Raw genomic sequence first — 26,733 nt, 5'->3', positions numbered from 1 at the left:
CCAAATCAAGGTTTTTTCCAAACACCCTAACCTCCGACACATTCACAAAAGCACAAAGTAGAGGACAGGTGATGTGAAATTGATATTCTCATGCTAGCAGATACAGATGAATTCATTCTGTGCCTAGCATGGAAACAGAAGAGTATCAATTATATGGATGTCTGCCAGAAGGATCCCTTCTGTCTAAAGTAGAACAATTTATCATTTACTTACCTGCCTTAATGGCCATATTTGACTGTTCTGGATCTATTTTTCATTTGTTTTATTCACCGCACTAAGATTGTAAGCTACAGTGATGAAGGGAAATAATCACTCTATTTCAGAACTTTTGATAAAGAGAAGTAAACCCAGAAATGATATAAAGTGGAATTTAGATCAAGAGGAATAACAGTTTTAAAAGGACTCAAAGTACTGGAATTCCAAAGAGGCAATTAGCACTGGAGGGAAGGGAAACTCTCAAAAAGTGAAATTCCATGATAACAATTCTAAAGAAAGGAAAAAGAGTAGTTTTCTAAGAAGCTACATACAGGGGGAAGCTAATGGCACAGTAGATAGAGCACTGGCCCTGAAGTCAGGAGGGCCTGAGTTCAAATATGGTCTCAGATACATTTACTAGTTGTGTGATCCTAGGCAAGTCACTTAACCCCAAATGCCTTGCCAAAAAAGAAAAGAAAAGAAAAAAGCAACAGCAGCTATATATAGGAAACTCAAGAACAAACTTAATTTGTCTAAAAATTCTTATACAGAAAAACAGAATATTTGGCAGACAAAGAAGAGTGAATAGAAAAGCATGGCATGGTCCTGTAAGAATAGTAGCAGAAGCATTATACTTCAGAATGAATTCAAAGAATCTTAAAGTTAGTAGAGTTGTTAGATGGCTAAAAATAATCCAGTCCAACTCATATCAAAGAAAAATCCACTTTACCTAAAAATAAGGCAACCAGGTGGCACAGTGGAATCAGGAAGATCTAAGTTCAAATCCAGCCTCAAAGACTTTAATACCTGTGTATTTCTGGGCAAGTCACATAAACTTTATTTGTCCTAGTTTTCTAAATTATAAAATGGGGATAACAGCACTTGCCTTACAAAGGTTGTTGGGAAGATCAAATTATATATTTGTAAAGAGCTAGCACAGGACATAGTAAATGCTTAATAATTGCTTATTTTCTTCCTTTGCTTAGACCTTCATAAAGGGGTACTTACTACCTCCTTTGGTAGCCATAGAAGCTGTATTTCACTTTGAAGATAGCTCTAATTATTAGGTACTTTCTCTTGATATCAAATCTAAATTCAGCTCTTTGTCATTTTCATCAATTGTTACCTAAGTTTTGTCTCCTAGGGCCAAAGAGAACAATTTACTTCGTCTTTGAGGTAAGGATCCCTCAGATTCTTGAAAACAGAAAGTTATTATGTCCTCTCAGAAATATCCTCTTACAGAGACTAAACAACCCCTGTCCCTTCAATTGAAATTCATGTCATGAACACGGATCCTTTTCTGGCATGACTGATCTCCCCTGATTACTTTCCATCTCCTATCAAATGCAACCTGGACTTAAAACACAATAATTCGGGTAGGGTCTTAACATGATAAACTACAGCAGAAATACTATCCACTATTTTTGAACATTATATTTTTCATTGAGTTTTTATTCTATTACTTGCCCCTTCCCAAATTATTTTCAAACTCGTCATACCTCTTCCAACTTACAACTCTCAAAGTTGATTGGTTGTTTCCCACAAAATGCAACTCTGTAATATGACTAGTTAGTTTTTTCTTTTGTTTTGTTTTTTAAGATAAGGAAGTGCAGGTGACTGGAAGGGACAAATTAATAAAAAGGACTTACTGTTAATTGAAAAATGAAACTATTGGAAAAGGTAAATAAATAAAAAGTATGTTTGAGGGAAGGGAAGCATTTAAAAATTTGAAGCAAATCAAGAAAGGGCTTGAATAGGAAATGACACGAACAAAAATGTGAAAAGAGCTAGAAATATAAAAAGGCAACATGCACATTTTGAGAATTCAGTTTGTTATTAACTATGTCTAAGTCACTTAAATCTTGTTTTTCTTTTTCCATTTTCCAGTGGGAAGAGGAGAGCAAGACAGAAAAATAAATGCTTGGTAACTGGTAGGAAAAGCAGGGAAGAAACTGAGAAAGTTTTGCCTTTTTTTCTTTTTTTGAGAAGAAAATAGACAAATGTCTTTAATTATTGGAAAATATCTCAAATGAAGAAAGATTAGACTTTTTCTTGGCTTTACAATATAAAAGAAGGAAAGAGGAATGAGTAGAAGTAGCAGATAATAGGATTTCCTTTGATCTATGAACAATTTCCTAACAATTAAAATGGTTCAAAAGTGGAATGTACTGTGCCTCATGAAAGTAGTAAGTTACCCCTCATTCTAGGTTTTTCTACTAGATTCTGGAAGACTACATGTTAATAATGCTGTAGAAAGGATTCTTTTTTCAGGAATTAATTGACCACAAAATCCCTTACATTATAGATTGTGTGCTTTCATTACTTCTACAATACTTAATATTTGTTAAATCGAATGATACACTTAAATTTGCTTTTATTTATAGTATTTATAACATATTTAGATATTTAATATATTTACACATATAAATTACATATTTCTCATATAATTATAATATAAAATCATATATAATATGTAAACCTATATATACATATACAAATAATAACATATTATTTGCTTAGTAATTGCTTTTAAAGTACTGCAAAAATGTATTAAACCCACAGTACCTGAAAAGTAAGTGCTATTTTCCAAAGCAATGCTAGAGTTCGTTCTCTGTGACCATCCACAATATCCTTAGACTGAATTGTATTACCTGTAAATGATGAGATAGCCAGAAAAGTTATGCATAAATTTTTCCTTAAGTAAATACAAACTTAAACTCTATTTAGCTATTACCTTGCTCATCATTCAATGCAACTCCATATTCTTTCAGTACTTGAATAACAATATCAACATTGTGAATCTTTTGAAGGCGACTTATTGCAGGAATCCTGAGTTTCTTTGAAATGTTCCAATTCTTTGTGAGAAGCTCCATGGCTCTCCTATCAATGATACAAAGGAGGTTCAACTTTAAACTGTAGTTGGTTTGTTTTAAAAGGTAAGCCGGCTTATAGATTTTTTTTCATATACATTTCCATATATGAAAACAAGTGATGCTCTCAATGAGGATCAATGACATCTCAAGGATGTCTTGACTTAAACATGAAGTGGATTTTAGTAATACAGAGCTGTGAAAAGTTCCAAAGTGGTCACCTTCATTCTCTGCAGTCCCTGAAGTCCAGTGGCAAGAGAAAAGTCAAGATAACTGCCCAGGATACAGAGAACCAAGCTTGACTTTGGACAGAGCAAGATTTAGGTTTTACCTCTGCCATTTCTGAATACTCTAAGCAAAAATCACTTAAGGTTTTCTTCATGAAAGAGGTCACTGAAGACTGCAGGATTCAAAATCCACTTCTGTTGCTAACAATAAGCCTGCTTTGGTTAAATATTACTTTGTATGCTCCAAGTCTCAGTATTCTCATCTCTAACAGGAGAGGAGACTAGATTGCATCTCAGGACCCTTTCAGCTTTCAATCTATGATGCTATTTATCTATTAAGGTACAGATGGGACTAAGTCATGAACATCCTCAATTTCTATCACTGATCGAACATTACCCCACCGTGACAAAATCAAAGATTCCTGGAGGCAGCTATAATAGCACAGTCACTAGGGCACTGGACTGGGAGTTAGGAAAACCCAAATTCAAATCAGGACTCAGAAACTTACTAGTTGTGTGGCCCCAGGAAAATCATTTAACTACTATATCAATTTCCTGCAAAATGGCGATAATAATTATACATATGTGACAAGGTTGTTTTTAGCATGGTTCCTAGCACATAGTAGGCATTTCATAAATACTATCTTCCCTCCATCAAGTGTTCATTTACACATCTACAAATTTCTCCAGTCTGACCCCTTTAGCATATAACTATCTCTTCTATTTAAAAAGATTATATAACTTCTTATTGATTCTTAAATTAAAAAACAAACTCTACTAAAATATAAAATCATAAATAATCTGGCTACATCACATCTTCCAAGTTAAGTCCACATTTCTCCCTGGACTCTACATTTGCCATCAGAGAGGCTTAAGGCTACTATTTAGCACAATGGAAAGACCACAGGAACTTGAAGAAATTGTACTATCATGAGATGGTAGTTTCTGGCAAAATTTTTTTCACGGTTACCCCAAATTTCTGTGCTAATTCTGTGCTAATAAGAACCATAACTTACACAAGACGAATTCCACATTTTAAGTCTACAGCAAGATTTGTTACAGCAAATTCAAATTCATCAAGTGGTGTTTGAATATGGCTAACAGGTAATCCCAAAAAGCCAAGGTGGCGGGAAAGGTCACCTTCACCACTAAGGAAGTCTCGTGAAAAAGCCAGAAGAATCTCTTTACTAGCCTGAGGAGGAAAAAAATACAAAATACTTACATTTACTAATTAAAGTATATTAACAACATCAAGTTTAAAATTAAAAATATACAGCAAAGAAAAAATAAACAAAATTTGAAAATGATTAGCTATCTCATTTAAATTCTAATCATTTGTGTCACAGTTCAAATCAAAATTACATGTGGCAGAAATAGTAAATCACTAGAAAAAAATTAAGTTTAACAAAAACTGTTACGCTTATATCCAAAGGAGATTAAAAAAAGAAGGTAAGGTCTTTTATTGAAATATATATATTTATAGCAGCTCTTTTTATAGGAACAAAACATTGGAAACTAAGATGTTGAACAACTGAGAAATGCCTGAATAAATTAAGGAATACAAATGTGGAATTTTTTTGTTGTAAGAAATGAGAGAGATGATTTCAAAATCACCTGGAAAAATCTTGTTTGGACGGATGAAGAGTAAAATAAAAAAAAAAAAAAAAATCAAAAGAATAATTTACAACATCAATATTTTAAAAGGGACTAATTTTGAGTACTTTTATGGGCTGATGAAGAATGAAATGAGTAGAAGTAGGAAAACAATTTACACACCAATAGCCAGACTGTGAAAACTAATAAGGGGTATCTAGTTGGCACAATGGATAAAGCACCACCCCTGAAGTTAGGAGGACCTGAGTTCAAATCTGTTCTCAGACACTTGACACTTCCTAATTGTGTGATCCGGGGCAAGTTACTTAACCCCAATTGTCTCAGCAAAAAAAAAAAAAAAAGAGAGAGAGAGAGAGAGAGAGAGAGAGAGAGAGAAAGAAAAAGAAGACAAACAAAAAGATCCAAACAACTTTGAAATCAGGAGGAACAATAATCAAAACAATATAATGACCATCCAGAGAAAAATAGTGAAATATGCTATTTATATTAAAAAGAGGTAATAAGGCAGAAGATATATGTATTTTTGTCTTCAGCATTAAGGGAATTTGTTTCACATAACAATATGTATTTGTAAGAAACTTCAGTGAGTTGAGGAATGAAAGAAAAAATAAGTTTCTAGTAATTTTTAAGAGAGATGGAAGGGTTCCACAGAAGTGAAATATCGCATGCACTTTCAGATGAAGTCACTTTATTGTTAGTTTTAAATTATTTTGCTTTGCTAAGACCTCCCAAAATGGGAATACTTAAATGTTTATAATACAAAGACTTTTTAAAAAGTTAAATTTAAATATTCTACAATGATCAATATAGTTTTCCTAAATAATATATAACTACAAAAATAACTATTAAAAGTTAAAATAATTTTCCCACTGATAATTCCCCAAAATTAAATGTCAGCACCAACCAGTACCTTGCAGGCATGGTAGGCATTCGGTACAAATTTGATGAATTTTAATCTCAAACCAACATGGATTTATTTCTAATCATTAAGTGCAGTACAAAGGATTAAAAAGGGTTAAAATTATAAATAGATAAATGCATACCTTGAATTCTGCATCTTTACAAAAGAGACAAGGATCATGATCAATAAGTCTAGATAATTTAGCATGATCCAGAAAACAGATCAGTAGTAGTAACTTTTTCAAAGTGAACCTAGACAAAGCTTCTTCATGTCCTTAAAAATGAAACAAAAATTAATAAGTTTGTGCAGCACCTGGAAAAGTAAATATTTAATAAATGTTTTTTGATTGAAGCATAAATTCAGAAATAACATCTTAAATATAAAAATTACCATCTCCATAAAGGTGAGGTACAGAAGGATGTCTGTATTCAGCTGCTATGTCAGGGTTCCAAAGTAAACGATTCAGAATAAATATGGCCAAACCCGCAACATCACTGTTGTTTTCCAAAGATATCAGTTCTCCATAAACAGTCTGAAATATTGGGGGTTTTTTTAGTTCTTTTCAATTTGCTACCACTCTAGATCCCAAATACTTCAAAAAAACAAAATGTTACCTGGTTTGCAGCCAATTTTTAACATATCCCCATCTTTTTTTAAAAACATATTTTCCTTTTTTAATAAAAGGAAGGGATCTAACAACCTAGGAACTTAATATTCTACAAAATAATGAGTTTGCTTTGTAGGCATATAATAATTTCTATCCTCAAAAGTACTAAAATATTTTATTAAACTTTCTAATCTATTCAATAATGGATATAAATAAAACACAAAATAATGAATACAAATTAAATATAAATTTTTTCCCCAAAGTAAAATAACATACCTCTAAACCTATTCGGAGCCACAATGGATTATATGATAAGAGCCAGTTGAGGATTTTCTGTCGTTCCCCTAAAATGTTATGAAAAAGCAATCAAGCTTATTAATTAGCAAGATGACGACAGTTTAATTCATGAAGTCAAGTACAACTTTGATGAGAAAAGTAAATTATAAGTATAATATATATATATATATATATATATATAAAATAAGGTATAATTATAATTATAGTAAATTATAAGAAAAATATAACTTCTTAAATACTTGCAGAATTTAGGACTTAGGGAAAAAAATAACTTCTAGAGCTTTAAGCACTTAACTGTGTAATGTTAAATGTGAAACACTGATTATTAATGATTCATAAATATCAAATCAAGGTTTCTGCAGTCCTTACCCACATCCTTCCAGAGATGTTTATCCTTCCGAACAAGTAATCGTCTAGCTTCAATCTCAACTTCTAGTTTTTTAATAGCTTTAACCATTTTTTCTGATGTAAATAAATGACAAGCCTTACGACGTAATCTATTCAATCTACATCGAGCAGAATATGCTCTAAGAGACATTTCATCTTTTGTAGGTGCTCTTGGAACACTTATTTTATAATGATTCTCTACTCCCAAAAGAAGAGAAACAGCATTTACTGTCAAAAGAGAAAAAAAAACACATGACTAATTAACTTGTCATTACAAAGTTATATGGAACTTAGGTTTTAGTTTTTAGATAAACTAAAATACTTTTGAAAATATTTATCAAAAAAAACCCTCACTTTTTAAAGGTAAAAATAAAGTAATTCACAAAGATCAACATACTATAAGCAATAGCAATATACAGTTTATAGTTTTGATATCAAAAATGTAAAGTTAAGAAAACAAAAACTAAGAATGTAAGAACTATTAGAATGTGATTTTTATTCAAAATGGAAGCCAATTTCAAATTTTAAGTACTGACATTACCTATAAACCCTTAAAAACATTTACTAAAACAGAACAACACAATCTTCTATAAGAACCTTGAGAGATGGACAATATATCTTTGCTTGAATATTTGCATTACCAGAAGCTCATTTTTTTTTTCAGGAAAACACATTTCATTATTATTCAGCTCTAATTAACAGCTTTTGCTTTTATATCATTTTAATTTCTTAAGTCTTCTCTTATAACAAATAGTTCTTTAAAAAAAAAAAGCACATTAGCAAAAGCTGATATATTTGATATTTAGGCAATATTACATGCCCATAGGTCCCTACCTCTGCAAAGAAGGAAAGGACATCAATTCTAATTATGTTATTCATGTTTAGCCAAAATTTGACTCTCTATAAATTATGTCCATTATTACTAGGTTTTACCTTTACAGTAACACAGGATTAAGTATATAATTTCTTTTCCACTAGAAAGTTCTTCAAAAACTTGAAAACAACTATCATGTACCTCTAAACACTTTTCTTTTTCAGGTTTAAACACTTAAATTACACTAAACCATTCTGCATATAGCATTATTTCCAGAGTCTCCACCATACAAGTTAGTTCATGTCAATGATATATTAAGTGATATAGCCAAAGAAATGCAACTCGTGTCAAAGAAAAAAATTCAAACCCATGCTACATCTCAATCTAAAACCAGTGCTTATTGTATTAATATCACATGCCCCCTAATATTAGAGATATGTTTGACAGGGAGAATATTACTTACCATGACCTAGATAATATACTTCTATTAAAACTATGATGGCACTAAGAATCAATATAGTTTCATGGATAGAGGACTGACATTGAAGTCAGAAAGAAGTAGGTTCAGGTACTACTTCCAACAAATACTGCTATGTAACCTTGGACATCTCATAACCTAACCTCTCAAGTTAATCTTAACTCCTAAACCTCTCAGCATTCTAGATAACTTTCTAAGAGTCAAAGTTGCAGATATGCATTGGTAAAAATTTCTCATTTGGAGCCCTCTACACCAGCAAACTTAAAGATCTACAAAACAAAGAGATATTAAAATGGAAGGGGAAGGTAATATGGGAAAGGGGGAAATAGAAAAGAGAAAAGAGAATAGCTAAGAAAAGGAAAAAGAAAGAATGGGGAAGGAAAAGAAAGAGATGAAGAAAGATAACAGTAGGGTTCAGTTTGTTTGAAGCTACAGTTCAATTTTCTGACAATGCAAAATCCTAATAGCACAAAAGAACTGTGAGATGTGCAAACTCAGAGCATGCCAAATGTTCAAACAGAACTATTTTTGCCCAACCTGTGACAGAGCCTTCCAAGTTTATACTGGATGGATCAGCTAGTCAAACACACTTTACCTTACTCCAAAACTATAGTAGCACTGGTCCTTTTAAAGGACAAAAGACAAACAACAACAAGCTCTTCCTATTGTATCCCAAGAACATATTGAAATTCTGCCTTCTAGAAATAGAGAGTAAAACTTTAATAGTGGGAGATCTTAACCTTGCACTCTCAGAATAAGATAAATCAAACCACAAAATAAATAAGAAAGAAGTCAAAGAGGTAAATAGAATACTAGAAAAGTTAGATATGATAGATCTCTGGAGAAAATGTAATGGAGACAGAAAGGAATACACTTTCTTTTCAGCAGTTCATGGAACCTATACAAAAATTGACCATATATTAGGACATAAAAACCTCAAACTCAAATGCAGTAAGGCAGAAATAGTAAATGCATCCTTTTCAGACCACGATGCAATGAAAATTACATTCAACAAAAAGCCAGGAGGAAGTAGACCAAAAAATAATTGGAAACTAAATAATCTCATACTAAAGAATGATTGGGTGAAACAGCAAATCATAGACATAATTAATAACTTCACCCAAGAAAACGATAATAATGAGACATCATACCAAAATGTATGGGATGCAGCCAAAGCAGTAATAAGGGGAAATTTCATATCTCTAGAGGCCTATTTGTATAAAATAGAGAAAGTGAAGGTCAATGAATTGGGCTTGCAACTAAAAATGCTAGAAAAGGAACAAATTAAAAACCCCCAGTCAAACACTAAACTTGAAATTCTAAAAATAAAAGGAGAGATCAATAAAATTGAAAGTAAAAAAACTATTGAATTAATTAATAAAACTAAGAGTTGGTTCTATGAAAAAACCAACAAAATAGACAAACCCTTAGTAAATCTGATTAAAAAAAGGAAAGAGGAAATTCTGCCTTCTAAATGAAGGCTTTCCCATTCTCCCTTAATACTAGTACCTTCCCGCTGAGACCATCTCCAATGTGTCGTGTATATTTTCTTCTTTGAATACAGCTGTTTGCATATTGTCTTCTTCATTAGATTGTGAGCTCCTTGTAAACAGATTATTTTTTCCTTTCTTTCCATCTAAGTATTTTAGTGCTGATACATTTTTCTTAACTTCAGTCAACTAAAATAATTTTTTGTAGTACGTGTGTCATAATGTTATATATTTCCTATTCATTTAAAAATAAATTATAATATAATTTTCAAAAATCTATTGGAAAGTTATATATTCAAATTAATTAACTAATTCTTAGAGAAAATATATATTTAAAAGTTGAGACAAAGAAAATATTATTTTACCTTGAGAAGTTTTAGCTTTTACAGTTAAATCATCAGGAGTTAGAATGAAATTTAACCACCATGTGAATCCTTGCTCCTGCTTTTCTTTCCAGCGCTCATCATAAAACATGTTTCTAGCAGCAAATGGCAGCGGATGCCTAGGAATGACTAAAAATAAGCCTTTATTTCATAAAATGAACATTTTTTTCTTCAAAATAGTATATATGAAAAGAAAGCAGAGATACAAGACATTAAGGAACAAAAACATTTATTAAGGGGATTATCTGACTCACTGAAAAGAGTAAAATGGAACATCAAGAAAAATTGCTGATATTAAAAACAGTAGTGTTTCTTTTAAATAGACTTGTGATTTCATCCATATATATATAATTCCAAGTGAGGAATTTCTTTTATTAATGCACAACTTTTCTGCATCTAGGAGCATTAGAGTTGTCTAGGCCAGCAAGAGGGAAAATGGCTTGCTTAGAATCACATTACCATTAAGTTTTAGATGCAGGACTAAACCCAGGACTGGGAATACAGCACATTTCTCTGATAGCAATATTAATCCTTATAAAATGGAAAAGTAGAAACAATATTTAAGTTAGATTGCCAAATTTTGTATTTTAGGGAAATTTTCTTTACAAATGATTAGTAGGTTATAGAAAATAATCTTAATTGGAATTTTTTTACTATGCCAGTAACAACCTACCTCATGGATGAATTTCATTTATCATTATAAATTTAGGAATCTTTCTTACAAAAATGACCAATTTTTTACAGCCTCTCCTTCACAATTAATTAGTGATAACATGCTGTCCTGAAGTCAAGAAAACTTTGAATTCAAATCTGATCTCAGACATATACTAGCTGTGTGACTCTGACAAGTCACCTAACCCCATTTGTCTCAGTTCCTCAACTTCACAATGAGCTGGAGAAGGAAATGTCATACCCATTGAAGCAAGGCCCAATGGGAAAAGATACCCAGTATCTTTGCCAAGAAAACTTCAAATGGGTTCATAAAGAACCAGACATGATTGAAAAATGAGACCCAACAACAACAATCAACAGAAGGAGTTTCAATAATCTTAACTTCTTCTCCTACTTCTAAAATCCTCTACAAGCTGACTTCCAATCTCATCATTTAACTGAACTCTCTCCAAAGTCATCAATGATAATTTAATTACTAAATGGCCTTTTATTTATCTTTATCCTGTTTTATTTCTTTGAAGCCTTTGACATAAATAACTACCCTCTACTTCTGAATACTTTCTCTTCTCTAGATCTTCCAACACTATGCTTTCAACTGGTTCTCCTATCTTTCTGACCACTACTTAGTCTCTTGCTGTATCAAATGTCAGTTTCACTAACTGTGGCTATTCCTCAAGTCCTTTTCTCTTTTTCTTCTATGCTATGTTCCTTGGAGATCTCATCAAATCCTATTATCAAATAAGATAACAAGAGCAAAGCACTGTTTGCCACATAGTGGGCAATTAATGAATCTTTCCCTATCTCACTACAGATTCAATCCTCTTCATACAGATGATTCTCAGATCTATTTATTCAGTCCTAACTTCTCTCCTGACCTCCAATATTACACTACCAGCTGTCTACTAGATAACTCAAACTATCTATCCCCCAAGTACCACACAAATTAATGGCCAAAACAAAACTCATCATCTTTCCTCTCAACTTCTCCCTTCTATTAAATCACCATTATTTCACATACCAGGCTCATAGACTTAAGTCACAACTCACATTCATCCCACATCTGTAGCCAAGTTTTATTGTTTCTACCTTCACAACATCTTATATATATGTCCCCTTCTCTCAAGTTACACTCACACATTATGTCAAGAATCAAATATACTTTCTACATGACTTCTAAAACTTCTTGTAACCTGATTCTTCCTCCCTTTTCAGCTTCTGTAAGCATCTCTCCCTCCTTGTAGTCTACGATCTAGTAATACTGACCCTGTAGGACATCTATCTCCTCCCTTCTGACTTTTCACATGCCATCTTCTCTACTTAGAATATCTTCCACCCCTTTGTTCTTCCTCCTGGTCTTCAAGATTCAGCTCAAACCCTTCTCTGATATTCCTACTTGCTAGTGTGTTCCTTCTGAAATTGTTTTCCATTTACAACGTATTTATCTTCTGTGTATATAATTGTCTGTATGTTGTCTCCCCCATACTCCTTGTCAAGGACTGAGCTTTGTTTTTTTTTTTTTTGTATATCAGTGCTTGGCACTAAGTAAGCACTTAATAAATACTCACGGACTGATACATTTGAATTTTCTTGCATAAATGAAACAAGTGTAAACTTCCATATCTTCCCCCTTACCCACCAAAAAAAGATTTCAATCAAATTACCTGTCTTTAATGGTTTTATGAAAGTCAAATGGGATTGTGCCACAGCAACAACTGGTTTATTTATTCTGTTGACGACAGAGCTCGAAGTACCTAAAACAGATCATTTAAAATCAAAGTTAATGTTATAATAATAATAAAAAAAAAGTCCCTCAGGTATTTGATTAGTAAGGCAATACCTAAAATCAATTAACCTGCAAACCCTCTGCTATTACATGTAGTAAAGTTTATAATTCTATATTCAGACAAAAACCTCATTATCACCAGTACTAAGTGGAAATAGCAATGATAAGGACTATTAGCAACAGTATCTCAAAGATACACAAATCCTGAATATGCTAAATATCTACAGAGCACTTATGTTAGGTGCTATGCTAGGTACCAAAGGCAAGAAGACAAAATGAATGGCCTGTTACAGACAAATACCACAAAATCTTAGGAACACAGATTTAGAAAATGAAGAAACTTTTTAAGGTTATCTCTTCCAACCTCATCATTTTAAACACATACAGAAATTTTTTAAAAATATATATAAAGTAAAATTTCTGAGAATGGGAAAACAATTGGGAGATCATTAAATGCCTTTTATAGAAAACAGCATCTGAGCTGTGCTTTGAAAAGGAAGCTAGGGATTCTATAAGATGAAAATGAAAAGCACAGATAGGAAAGATACAGAAAACAATTGTAAGTAGATCAATTTAGCTGGAATATATAATGCTGGTGGTTGATAGGATCAGCCTAGAAAGGCAGCCTGAAGATAGATTGAACAAGACTTCAAGTGATGGACAGAGTAAGCAGTATTTTGTACTAGAGTCACCTACTGAAGCTTGTTGAGCAGAGAAGTGACATGGTCAGAGCTGTATATCAGGGATATTATTTTCCATATGTTCATAAGCACTGTGGGGAAAATGGATGGTAGAGAGATTGGAAGCTGTCAGATCAATTAGGAGGATTTGCCACAAAGTAGATGACCAGTAATCAGGAACTTAACAAGAAAACACAAACAAGACATTTTGGAAAGAAAACTTGCTCATAAGTAAGAGGACCTGCATTTAAATCCTAATTCTCATACTTAATGGCTATATAACCTCAGTCAAGTCACTTAGTCTCTTCCTTTCCTCACCTGTAAAATGAAGTTTAATCAGATTGGTTCTAAGACCCCTTTTAACTGATGTCTAATAAAGATTTACAAATTAATGCAGAAGAAAAAAAAATTCTAACAACAATATTTAGTTATCCTATATTTATTCAGTAAAGAAAAAGAGAAAATGTATTCTTAATGGAGTTAACAATTTAACAAAAAAAAGTCATTAGTAAGATCTGACAGTGAACAAGTGGTTTCATTAAATATACATGGAGAAAAAACAAAATCACAAGATTGAATTATAGTAATATTCTTTACAGATGATATGGAATGAAATCTAATAATCAAATTTTACTAAATTCCCTAAAATTAAAACCCAAAGGAATTTTCCTTGTCAAAGTTTTTTGAAAGTATGTTTTTATTCCACTAAATAAATGAAACTCACCAGTTTTCTTCTTCAGCTTTTGCTTCTCTCTGACATTAATATGTTTCGAGGCTGGTGATCTTACAATTGCTTTTTTGGTTTTTACAACAGTCAATGCTTTTGACTTTGCACAAGAAAAATGAATTCTTTTGGTTTCTCTCACTTCCATACATTCGTTAGCTGAGTTTGCATATACGTCTTCCAAGTTTCCTTCACTTTTTCTTTTATGGCCAACAAAAGCACTTCCAAAGGAAAATGAATTTATTCTATCTTTACCACTCTTTGATTCATTTACAACTGGGTGTACATTTGGAAGATAAGCATGAAATGTTTCTGTATTTTCACAATGATTCATTGTACTATTAAGACACCGTCTAGACTTTGGGTTATTTGTTCCAGTTCTTTTTGTCTCAGAACACTTTGGCTTACTTTTAGTAACAGTAGTTGAAAGTACTGGACGTCTCTTATGTTGTTCCTTGAAATCACAAGGATTTTTCTGAATCGTTTTCTGAACCTTATGATCATTCTTATTTGAAGAACTAGAGTAACCCAAATTAATTTCTACTAGTTTGGTTTCTTTGAGGATTCTATTTGGAAATACTTGATCCTCAGGCACAAATTGTAATACTTCACTGTTCTTCCAATTAAACGATGATTTTGAAATTGGAGAATTCTCATTTGATAAAGGTAATAGTGAAAATTCAAGTGTTTCCTGACATGTATGCAACTCAGCTATATTATTTTTTACAAACTGATCTGGTGAGAGAATAGGATCAACTGATATCGGTTCTAGATCTTCATTTAGTTCATAGCTGTCAGTTACAAAGGAATCTGGACTTAAAATTGTCCTTTGAAAAAGTGGTCTGTGTATTTCACATATTCTTTGTGACTCAAAATGTGTATCTTTTGAATCATCCTTCTTAAACTGTTCAGGTGAAAGAACTGCCATAGATTTCAGATCTTTATTAGTCAAATAGTTATCACTTAAAAAAGAATCTGGACTTAGAAAAGTTCTTTGGTTTGGCATGTGCAGAGCTGAAGAATGATCTGGAGTAATAATAGGTAATTTTTTATTATTGAAACCCAAATGACCCTTAACATCATTTTTTTGAACTGGTTTAGTTACAGTATTATATAATTTTTTACTAATTACTTCCTCATTCAAATGAAAATTCTGCAAAGCACTAGTATCTTGTGCTTCCTTCAATAACTCTTTGTTTACTGGTGCATGAAGAAGGGTATAGGTGGTAGATCGACGAATAGAAAGTGGAGTGTCAATCTTATTAGGGCTTTTATTAATGGGACTAACAGATGATTCAGGCAATTTATTCTCTTCTGTATTTAAAGAATTACTTTCCAAGAGGGAACATGTTTCCAGTGCAAATAAATTTTCACAGGCTTGTAATGGGCTTCTTTTGTTATTCTTTTGAGAAACATTAAAAGCATCATTAACATTTTTATCATTTGAATGCCTTTTAGAAAGCTCTGAAGATGATGAAATATCCTTCTTTTTAAGAGTATCCCAAAGACTCCTCTGAAAAGAAAGCAAAAAATTAGTTAGCTGATAGTTGAAAGTTAATTTGCAATAAAACATCAATCATATAAAATGTCTAAAAAAATTATATTAAGATATTAGGATTCATTATAGACTAGATAGTCCATACAATAAAAAGATGATAATTTAAGTATGTTTAACAGGGTAAGAGGGAGTTAGTAGAGACAAACAAATAATTATCAATAGAATAAATGAAAATATATAAAATAAGTGCTATTTGTATATATAATTAGTTATCAATAATTTTTATGTTAGTAAGTTAACTTTTATAAGGTGAAACCAAACAAACACTATTTTCATAATTTAAAATAGAATTACCTTTTTCTTTTTTGGTTGTTCTGCATTACCTAATAATATTACTTGATGTTTCAGAATGTCATTCACAAGAAAAGTTATCATTTCTCGTACTCTACCTTCTTTGGCTGGTGTCCAAGTTACAGAAACAGAAATTCTTTCTTTAGACTACAAAAAGATAACAAGGAAGAAAACTTTTGACACATATTATACCTAAATAGAATTTTAAAATCAAATTAATCAATTTCTTTACTTCTCAATTCCATCTTTTCCCTAATGAAAAAAACCTTAATTACTTTTACTATTGCTGATTTTCAGTAGAAATGAAGAAAAATATTTTTACAAATACTAATGGCAAATTCAGGAATATAATAAACATCAAGTATTAAAACTAATAATGAAAGCAATAACTAAATTATTTCGTAGATTTCAGAAGTTGTTTTATGTCTTAAGTGAAAAAATAAATATGTTTAAAAATAAGTTAAAGAAAATTCATACAAATTAGGTGGCAAAAAGTTCACCATCTTCTAATACTACTTGCAGTTTTCAGTAGAAAATGCTTCTTCCACATTACTGAAGCCAGAATGTAGCCCCCTCATTCATGCTTCCTAACCAGCTGGGTCAGGAACAAGAATAGATCTAATCTTGCTCCTTACTACCACTTGCAGTTCTTTCTAATCTTCAGTCTCTTCTTCTCTAATGGTTCCTTTTCTGCTGTCCAAATAAGACTAAAGCCTTTGAAAAAGCAAAAAACGGCTTTAGTGGATTTTACCATCCCCTTAACTCTATCACTACCTTTTCTTTCTTTCTCTCAAGAGTCTAGAAAAAACTGTTTACACTTATTACCTCCATTCATTCTCTTTTGACTTAATTCTCAACTGCTGGCACTGTCATTACTCAACTGGAATTGCTCCCTCTAAAGTTACTGATGATCTCTCAATTGCCAGATTTGATGGATTTTTCTTTCCATTCATTTTTCTGGACTTCTCAAAGGACTTTGATACCCCTGAACATCACATTCCTAGATACTGTCTTCTCTGAATTTTCAAAACACTACACTTTTTTTGCTTGTCTTCCTACTTGTTTTGACAGCTTTTCAGGCTCTATCATCTCCCCTAAACTGTGGATATACCTCAGAATTCTGTCCAAAATCTACGTTCCCTCACTTGATGACTTCATCAGTTCCCATGAATTTAAATGGCACTTCAATGCCTATTCCTATGATTCCTAGATCTACAATTCCAATTTCAGTTTCTTATCTGAGCTCCAATTGCACATAATTGCCAAGCAGACATGTCAAACAGACTGCCCCATGACATTTCCAATTCAAAACCCAAACTTCTGAACTTCTCTTTTTCTTCATATCAACCCCTGCTTTTATATTCAGGGACTTAAGTTTATACAGTGATGTCTCCTCAAATGTTTATCAGCCTCAGTTTCCATGAACTTCACCTTCATGTACCATTTCAGTCAAAAATAGTAGGATGGTCATACCATCTTTAATCTAATCACCACCTGAAAACATTCCCTTCCACAAGCCATAACTCTAAAATTTCTCTGAGCAGAATCTGCCCTTCTTTCTTCTCTATTCTCACATCCTTAATGCTATACTCTAACCTCACAACAATCTCCAAATCACTCTATACACACTTCCATCCCTGTTCATCCCTTGAATATCTTGATCATAGATAAACCATATATTACCTTCTACCCTTAACCCTTGTCCAATTTGCCACTCATTTCTTTCCAAAAGAATAACCCAATGATGCTGATGAGGTGCAATACAAAATTATACTACTCATAGCTCACCTCTGCTTCTATTTCAAAGCTAAATCCAAATGCTATCTCCTACAAGAGATTTTTCATAAATCTCCCAATTACTAGTTCTCCCCCACTCCCCAGTCACTTTTTATATACAGTATTGGATGTTTACGTATTTACAATGATTTTAAGTGAAATAATATCTGTAGTGTTTGAGTCTCAACTCAATTAGAGCCTCACTAGTGCATATCAATCTACTTATGCTTACCTGATTCTCTCAACTCCTTACTAAGTCTATTCCAAATTCTCTCTTCTCTCAAGCTACTACTTAGAAACACGACTCCTGAATTTTTCCTGTGAGCAGACAACCTTTACTTAAAAAAAAAAAAAAAAAATTATCTTCTGTCCCATTTTGTAGGAAGGGGTGGTCCTTTTTGACAAGATTAAGTCTTCTACTTATGCTTTGATCTTAGCCTCTCCCAGGAACTTGCTCTTCAATCATCTCTCTCTATTTTCAACCTCTCCTTATCCATTGATTCTTTTCCACCTTCTAATAAATATGCCCAGACTTCACTCATCCTTAAAAATCTTACCAACTCCTAAAGCTATCAACCCATTTGGCAGCCAAAGTCCAAAAGAAAGATGTCTAAATGTGCTTTATTTTCTCACTTAACCACTTACTTTTCATCCTGGAGGCTTTGTCTTTACCACACAATGAAAATTTCTCTTTCAAAGAAAATAATCTCTTTATTGGTAAATCCGGCCTTTTCTGAGGCTTCATCTTTCTTGACAACTCCCCTCTCCCCAGCATGACTAACAATGATTCTCTCCTGGAGAAAAAACTCTGGAGGTTTTTTGTTGTTTATTTTGAACACTCTTTTGTTGTGATTCTCCTGATTCATGTTACAACTCACAACCATGGACATACTTCAAGACTCCATGCTGCATCCTTCCCTTTTCCCTCTCAATACTCTTCTTGTACTCATCTCTTATAATTAATTTCATTGCATTCCATGGATTTAATGATGAATTTGAACTCTATAGAGAGGACTCTCAGATCTATTTATTTAGCCCATGTCTCTCCTGAGCTCCAGTCCAACATTTGTCTTTCCCAAATTTCCAAATCTTCACACTGATGAAAGTCCCACAGATAACTCAAATTCAACATTTGCAAAACTGAATATACTTATCTTTCCTCCTAAACACTATCCTCCTTTCAACTATTCAAAAGGAAATATTTCTGTCAAAGGTATTACCATTTTCCCAGGTATTAGATTCACACCTTAGTAGTTACCCTCAATCCTTTACTTAAACTCAACCCTCCTTAACGCGCCCCCCCCCCATATCCACGCAATTACCAGATTTTAGTAATTCTATTTCCACAGTATTTCTTGCATCTAATCCTTTCCAGACTGAAAATACACTCCAGTTTAAGCTTTCATTGTCCTCTTGCCTAAACTACTTAAACAATGTCTTAACTAGTCTCCTCGAAACCAGTTTCACCTCTCACTAATCCATCATAAACAAAGCTGCCATACTGACATTCCTAAGTACAGATTTACCCATGATTCTCACAAGAAATTTTGCTGGTTCCCATATGTCCCTAAAATAAAATACAAACTCATCTTTTTTGGAGGGAATTTAAGCCCTTCACAATTTGGTTCTTCCCTATCTTTGGCACATTACTTCCATTCACATACTCCCTCTAGACAAAAGGGCCTACCTGTTTTTCCTTTTACATAGCCTTAAGTCTCCTACCTCTATCTTTACATAGCCTGTCACCTGTACCTCAAATGCTTTCTTAGCTCACCTCTGCTTCAATTTCAAAGCTAAATCCAAATGCTATCTCCTACAAGAGACTTTTCATAAATCTCCCAATTACTAGTTCTCCCCCACTCCCAAGTCACTTTGTATATACAGTATTGGATGTTTACATATTTACTGTAATGTCTCTTAAATGATTTCTTCTGCAGCTCACAAATGGCAGAGCAAAGATTTAACTCAGGTCTTTTGAATCCAAATACAACATTCTTTCAACTCTACCACTTGCACTGCTTATCTTGTTGTCACAAAGAACAAATGAAAAGATGTACTTTATAAATTTTAAAGCAAAATATAAATGGAAGCTATTATTATTTATCAACAGCCCAGCTTTACCCAGGTTGGGTCTCAAGATTACATATTGATAAGTTTAAAACAAGATTTTAAAAAGATGTACACTAAGAAAAATCATACTATAATTAAGATTTAATCTATGCATTTTAATAGGAAAAATAGTATGAGGCTTGCTTCTTCTTGCTTTGTTTTGTTTTGTTTTAAGATAAAAAATATCTGTCCAGTTCTTTCTTTTTTCAGATGAACTTGTAACAATCTGTCTACTAAGCTCCATGTAGCATGGGGTCAAACTGGGGGAAAAAAATCCAACACCAGAAAGAAATTTTTTTCAAAGCAACTTGTATGGTTTGAAATATAAGCTATATATTAAAATATAATACTTTACTGTTTCTTTTCTTGCCCTCAGCTTTCCTAATACTGCTCTCTCTTAGTTCTCCTATCTGTCTCACTTCTTTTCAGTATCTTTTGCTGGATCATCATACACATAGGGTTCCCATAGCTTCTATTTTATGTTGTGTTCCTCTCTCTTGATGATCCCATCAGTTTCTGTGGATTCAATTATCACCTTTCTAAAAGATGAATTTCAGATCTACATATCCAATCTTCACTTCTCTTGTGGGCATTATCACTAAATAGTTGCTGGACAGCTCCTCCAAGATATGTAAAACACATTGCAAAATGGAACTAATTTGCTTCCCTGCTCAATCTTCCCCTTCTCTGAATTTCCTTTTTTTACTGGAGGCACCATTCCAGCCTCCCAGGTTCAAAATTTAGTCTTTCTCCTCCCTCACCTCTCATCTCTAATAGCTAATGGGAATGACTACTGACATATCTCTTCTGTAACTTACAGAGTTATTACCCTTTACCACTCTATTTTAGTCTCCTACTAAGTCTTCCAGCTTTGAGACTATCCTCTCCAATTCATTCATAGCTGCCAAAACCATCTTCTAAAAAACATAAGTCTGACCCTGTTATCTTCTGTTACTTTCATCATCTTCAATGGTGAAAATGCTAACTCCTAAGAATGGCCTTCAAACCCTTATTTCCAGCCAATTTAGACAATACATATTCAGTACTTCTGTGAATTTTATATTCCAACCAGCTTACTTGAATTCTATCTCCTACTTTCCTAACTTTTCTCAGGCTACCTTTATCTTCCATGCCTCATCTATGGGAACCTTGGTTTCCTTCAACATTGTACTTGGGGATCCTACAGAAAAGTCCTTCCTGGGTCTCACAGCTTTTAGTGTTCTAATACTAACACTAGTTAATATGGTAAATTAGTACTGAGATGGGTACTAATCACTAATGTTAGTTATTAGTAATTATCTTTTACTATTCATATTTGTTTAAACCTTATCTGACTGTGATAAGTAACACAAAAAATAACTCAAGTTATTTGTCTTCTAATATGAACTAAAAGTACTTAGTACTAATAAGTTCTGATGTTACTTATTAGCAATTATGATATTCTTATTCATGAAATATTAAAATAAAAATAAGTTCTTAGATACAAATTATCTGTTTCTTGTTTTCTCCCACTGCTTTGATGCCATTCATCACCAAGCATTTAAGTATTTATAGTATACCAACCAGTGGAGATAAAAAGAAAAATAAACTAATCCTTCAAGGAGCTCATATTCCAACAGGGTAGATGGCAACTGGGGGGAGCAACTCTGAACATAAAGGACTATTACTATAGGTAGATGAAAAGAAATCCCAAAGGGAAAACACTAACCTTAAGATGGGATGGATGGGAGCAGCTTTTAGCAGTGAGATTTTAGCTGACATATGAAAGCTAGATAGTAGATAATGTCCTTTAAATCAGTAATCAACGAATTGAACTGAATCTTATCTTGTATCAATTAGCCACTGAAATCAGAATGAGTCAGCCGAGAAAGCTGAGCTGTGGGTGCCTTTAAGGAGCACTGCAGTTTCTCGATCTCTCTCTATGGGGACACCGTGGATTCCCTCTCCTTAAAGGAATGAGAACACCCGACCTAGGCTGTGGGAAGACAGCCAAACTGTCGCAGCCGGGAGGTCACGGAGGGAGAACCTGGTAGGTCTGGGAAGGAGACGCCAGCCCACGCGCCGAACATACCTGCAGCACGCAGCTCTGCGGGGAGATGCTGAAACCCTTGTCCACCGCCGGGAGCCGAACCGCGCTCACCTCCACCACCTCCTCGTTCGGGTTGTCCAGGATCAAGGGCAAGGTCCGAGACACTCCCACCCGGACGTCGCCGAAGCAGAGGAAGGGTGGTCTAGAGAAGTGACTGAGCCTCAAGAACGCCGGAGAGCCGCCGGTCTCCGCGGCCCGTGATGCCCGCGGCCCTCGAGGCGGCCCTGGGCCGAGCCCCGGCGCCCAGTCACCCACGGCGGCGTCCCGTCCCGCGTGCCCCGCCGCCATAGCTCCTCGGGAGACCCTCCGCAGAGCCTCGCTGCGCTGACCACGCAGGCTTCGGACGAGGAGGAAGAAGCTTGGGCTAGCCGGGCTGGCCCCCGCGCGGCTTTCGCACACCCACCGCGGACAACTTTGCCTCTTTTAGCGTTTATCCTATGACTCCAGCGAGCGACGGGCTTCACCGAATCGCTGAATAACCTCAGAACAACTCCCTCTCCAGCCAGGTTCAAAAAATCCCAAACTCGCCAATCGGAAGCCGGGAGCGGCACTGGCCAATGGCGACGGGAGCCTGGAGAGTCACCGACCAATGGGACGACAGCGACTTTTTTTAAAATTGATGGTTGCCAGGCACCAGTGGGAGGGAGGATATCTTCCCCGGAAGGGTGGATGGAAAGCCTTAGGGTTATTCAGGCAAATGTATCCGCAATGCATTTTCCAAAAGCTTGCGGTTACCTGGGTGAGCTGCATATAATATTGCCAAGCAAACTGCTTTCCACTCGCATTTGTTCTTTGGGTGAATGAAGGGTGGATGGAGCACAGAGTATAACTGTGCTAAGGCCCGAGAATAGAAAAAAATAAATAACAGTGCCTTCTCCACTCTTATCTCCGCCTCTCAAATAACCCACATTCTAATTGTAGTTCAGTCGTATCCGACTATTTATGCCCCTATATTTTTTCTTGCCTTTCTTGGCAAAGACAATGGTGTAGTTTTGCCATTTCCTTCTCCAACTTTTATTTTACTAAGGCAAAGAGGGTTAAATGCCTTGTCAAAGACTAGAAAAATGTCTGAAGTTGAGAAATGAATTGAATTTGAATTTAGGAAGATGAGCAGACCCCACATTCTGATCACTGTTACCTACCCGCCCCAGAATATACCTCCAGGTCAACTTAAAAGTTTTCTCTGCAGCAAAATCCCTCAATTGTTGATTAAGGTGTATCATTTCCAAAGTATTTTCCACAATTACATGTGACTTCTAATGTTGAATAAGGTTCATCAGTCTCTATGAATGCTTTCTCCTCGTTCATTATACAGGTTTTTTTAAAAAACACGAACTCTCGTGTTTAATAAGGTTAGAGCTGTGATCAAAAATCTTCCCATAAGGACTACATTTGAAAGTTTCTGCTCCAGTGTGACAATCAGAAGTACTATAATGGTTGAACACTGAAGAATTTCTCACCATCATGACCTATTTCTTTCCAACATAATTCCTCAAATGTGAGCCTTTCTGGATGTTTCCCCATTTATGTTCCATTTACAAGTCTTCTCATCTGTATTTTCTGATCTCTAATAAGGTTTGAGATGAAGGCGTTGCCCTGTATGTTTAGGTTTTCACCTGGATCATCTGATGAGGTTTAATCTTTGAAAGTTTTTCTACTTTGATTGAATGTATAATGTTCTCTACTCTGAATATTCTGATGTACAGTACTGATTGAGCATCTACTAAAAGATATCCCACATTAATTACAAGGAATCTTTCTGTACTCATGGTAAATGTTTACAATTAACTGGTACTTTCTCATTTATTTATTACATTTTCCAGTCTCCTCTCCAGTATGAATTCTGATACATAACAAGACTTGAACATTAAAGACTTTCCCCACATTTATTAAATTTATGAAGTTTTACTCTGGTATGAATATTCTAATACAAAAATAAATTTTTAGTTTTTAGGCTTTCCCTTGGTCACCTTTAAATGATCTTTAAATATCTTCATTCTAGTATGGACCCTCTGATGTTGACTTGAATAATCAAATAAGGCATTCCCCGCATTCTTTCATAAGGCAACTCTCCAGAATGAATTTTTATATGTATATTAAGAAATGAACAGGTAGTATAACCCTCTTTTTGCACTGAATATGTTTATAAGGCTTCTTTCCAATATGCATCCTTTCATTCCTGTTATGTGATGAATTATCATTAAAGATTTTCCCAATTTTCCATGTATGAGATCTCTCCCCAGTATGTAATCTTAAAAGTGAACAGTTTCTGAAAACTCTCTCACACAGCTTACATATATATACAAAGCTTCGTTCCAGTATATGCCCTTTCATATCTAATAAAGGATAAAAAGACATACATAAGGTTTCTTTCCAGCATGAGAAACCTGATGAGTAATAAAGTGTGGGCTTGTGTAAAGTCTTTTCCATGTTCATTATATTTATAAGGTTTATCTCCAGTATAACACTTTTGATGTTTAATTAAAGTAGAAGCATTTATTGAAGTCTTTCCACATTTACCACATAAGACATCTCTCTAGTAGAGATCCTCTGTTTAGTAATTTGACTGCTGATACCTTGTTCTAAGTGTCTCCCCTCTTTATTTCTTGCAACCTAGGAACCTGATGTTTCATCTTTTTCCAGAATGGTATCCCCAAGACTATGTTTTTTTTTTTTTTTTTGGCAACCTGTTTTTTTCAGAAATGTTCCCCTTCAAGAGTGCCTCCTTAGTTTTCTGGATAGACTACTAGTCAAGGCCGAGGGTGGGGAGAGGGATGGCTAGAGATTCTCCATCAGACATTGCAGGACAACCTCTCAGGGCCAGGCAGCCATTTTAATAGAGACATGGACTTAGGGATAGGCAAATTTATATGAGATATCATCCAGAAGATTACTGTAGGGTAGACCCTATGTATTATTGGAAAGCTGAAGGTTGCTTTCCATTCCCATTTGTTCTCTGAATGAATGACTGAATGAAGCATTTATTAAGTACTTACTGTGTTAAAAAATACATTGCTAAGCCCTAGGGATAAAAGTAGGAAAAATGTGATAGCTTCTACTCCCCCCCTTCCTCTTAAAGAACTCACAATATACAAAGTTTCAGACTAGTTAGAAAATCCCTTGATCCTTAGGTGAAACAACAAAGAAGTTGGTTAGTACTTTTTAAAAAATCATTGCCCCTGATAAAACTGGATGTTGAACCATCTAAGAGTACCAGGGATTTTGGAGGCTAGAATGTTCTCTTAGGGATTTTCTCATGGATTTAGAGATGAAAAAGATGAGAAATTTAATGATCAGTCAATGACCATTGAAGATCAGAGAGATTATGACTTGAACAAGATCAAAGTAGTAGGTTGAGGCAACTAAGTGGTAGTGGATAAAGCACCAGCCCTGAAGTCAGGAGGACCTGAATTCAAATCTGCCCTCACACACTTAACACTTCCTAGCTGTGAGACCCTGGGCAAGTCACTTAACTTCAATTGCCTCAGGGAAAAAATAGGTTGTAGGGTTATAATTTGAACCCAAATCCTCTGATTTCATAATTAACCCTTTTCATTGTGGCAAATTACCTGCAAGTCTTTTTCTGATGCTCAGATTCTGTGATTCCATAATACTCCTGGCATCTATTCTACTTATCTCCCTATTCAGTATCTGGGGACTAAAAGAATGGACAAAACTAGAAGGAAACTTAGCCAATTTAGTCCAACTTCATTTCCTTGATGAGGAAATTAAAGTTCAGGAAAATAAAAATGAATCCTCTTTGGTCACGTTTAGATAATAGCAAAACAATTTAGATTTAGAGGATCTAATTCTGATATTTACTACTTGCATGATTCTGGAAAAATTCTCCACTCTGACAGATCTGTAAAACAAGAAAGTTGGACCAGATTATTTTCCTAAGTACATGTACTGTTGCCAATGCCCAAATCTTTCTCTTCTTCATCCTTTCTGTTGAGGTAACAGTGTACCTTTGGAGTTACATACTATTTGTTGTTGTAAGGTAGCATAAGTGATAGTGGTTACTAAGACATGAAATAAAAAGGTATGATTGGCCTCCCAAAGTATCATCATCCTATCAGGCAGTATCTGGTTGGCTGAAATTATACTGTCTGAAATTTTACTCAGGACAAAATTTTATCCAGAAGCCAGACTAAATCAATTCTAAATTGGTGGATACAGGTGCCCCTTTTCTCTAGCTACCCAAGTTCAATTAAAATGAACCACATACCTGTGGAGAAGTGCAAAAAATATTGTCCTGCTATTTATTGGACAACTAAAAATGACTTCATCACTCTTCCTGTTGTTTACTACTTTCCCTCACCCAAATCCCTAAAAAAGGTGTTTGAAGAGTGAGAACTTCTAAAGGTGTGATTGTGTATCTGCAAATTTCATGGTCTCTAAGGTCCCTCTTAGCTATAAAGTTTATGATCCTATTTAATGTCTTGCATGGTTTCTGAGTAAACTGCAGACATACTTGAATGGATCATTTTCTACTTGTGACCCCTTTTGACCAGAGAAACTTTTACACACACCAGATATATAGGTATATAAAATAGGTATACAAATATTGATTATAAACATAATTTCATGACCCTCAAATTATGAGACCTCATGTAGGGTCTTATACCACTTAAGAAGCTGGGATCTAATCATAGATAATACCTGGAAGCAGATTGAAGTTAATCATGTCTTCTGTGAGAAACTCATGCCCCTATCTTTCCACAAATCTTCTAGAGCAGTGAGAACTAAAATTCTCACATCTTGTTATCCAATCATTTTATTATTCTA

At 34.2% G+C, this 26,733-nt stretch overlaps 1 protein-coding gene across 1 annotated transcript in view; it reads right to left on the bottom strand.

Annotated features, from left to right (window-relative positions):
- ASPM (assembly factor for spindle microtubules) overlaps window positions 1–23,113 on the bottom strand; it is a 55,265-nt gene extending 32,152 nt beyond the window's left edge. Inside the window, exons 1-12 of the mRNA XM_051998716.1 lie at window positions 21,928–23,113; window positions 15,975–16,118; window positions 14,123–15,635; window positions 12,597–12,686; window positions 10,246–10,392; window positions 7,081–7,326; window positions 6,691–6,758; window positions 6,198–6,339; window positions 5,950–6,080; window positions 4,309–4,484; window positions 2,930–3,075; window positions 2,761–2,846 (exon numbers count right to left, since the gene is read on the bottom strand). Coding sequence (XP_051854676.1) covers window positions 2,761–2,846; window positions 2,930–3,075; window positions 4,309–4,484; window positions 5,950–6,080; window positions 6,198–6,339; window positions 6,691–6,758; window positions 7,081–7,326; window positions 10,246–10,392; window positions 12,597–12,686; window positions 14,123–15,635; window positions 15,975–16,118; window positions 21,928–22,233 — 3,195 coding nt within the window. The 5' untranslated portion in view covers window positions 22,234–23,113. The remainder of the gene's footprint in view (window positions 1–2,760; window positions 2,847–2,929; window positions 3,076–4,308; window positions 4,485–5,949; window positions 6,081–6,197; window positions 6,340–6,690; window positions 6,759–7,080; window positions 7,327–10,245; window positions 10,393–12,596; window positions 12,687–14,122; window positions 15,636–15,974; window positions 16,119–21,927) is intronic.
- Window positions 23,114–26,733: the final 3,620 nt, after the last annotated feature.

This window comes from Antechinus flavipes, chromosome 4, assembly GCF_016432865.1.
Source record: "Antechinus flavipes isolate AdamAnt ecotype Samford, QLD, Australia chromosome 4, AdamAnt_v2, whole genome shotgun sequence".
Lineage (NCBI taxonomy): Eukaryota > Metazoa > Chordata > Mammalia > Dasyuromorphia > Dasyuridae > Antechinus > Antechinus flavipes.
The sequence above is the reverse complement of the archived record's forward strand: the minus strand, read 5'-3'. Positions and strand labels throughout refer to the sequence as shown.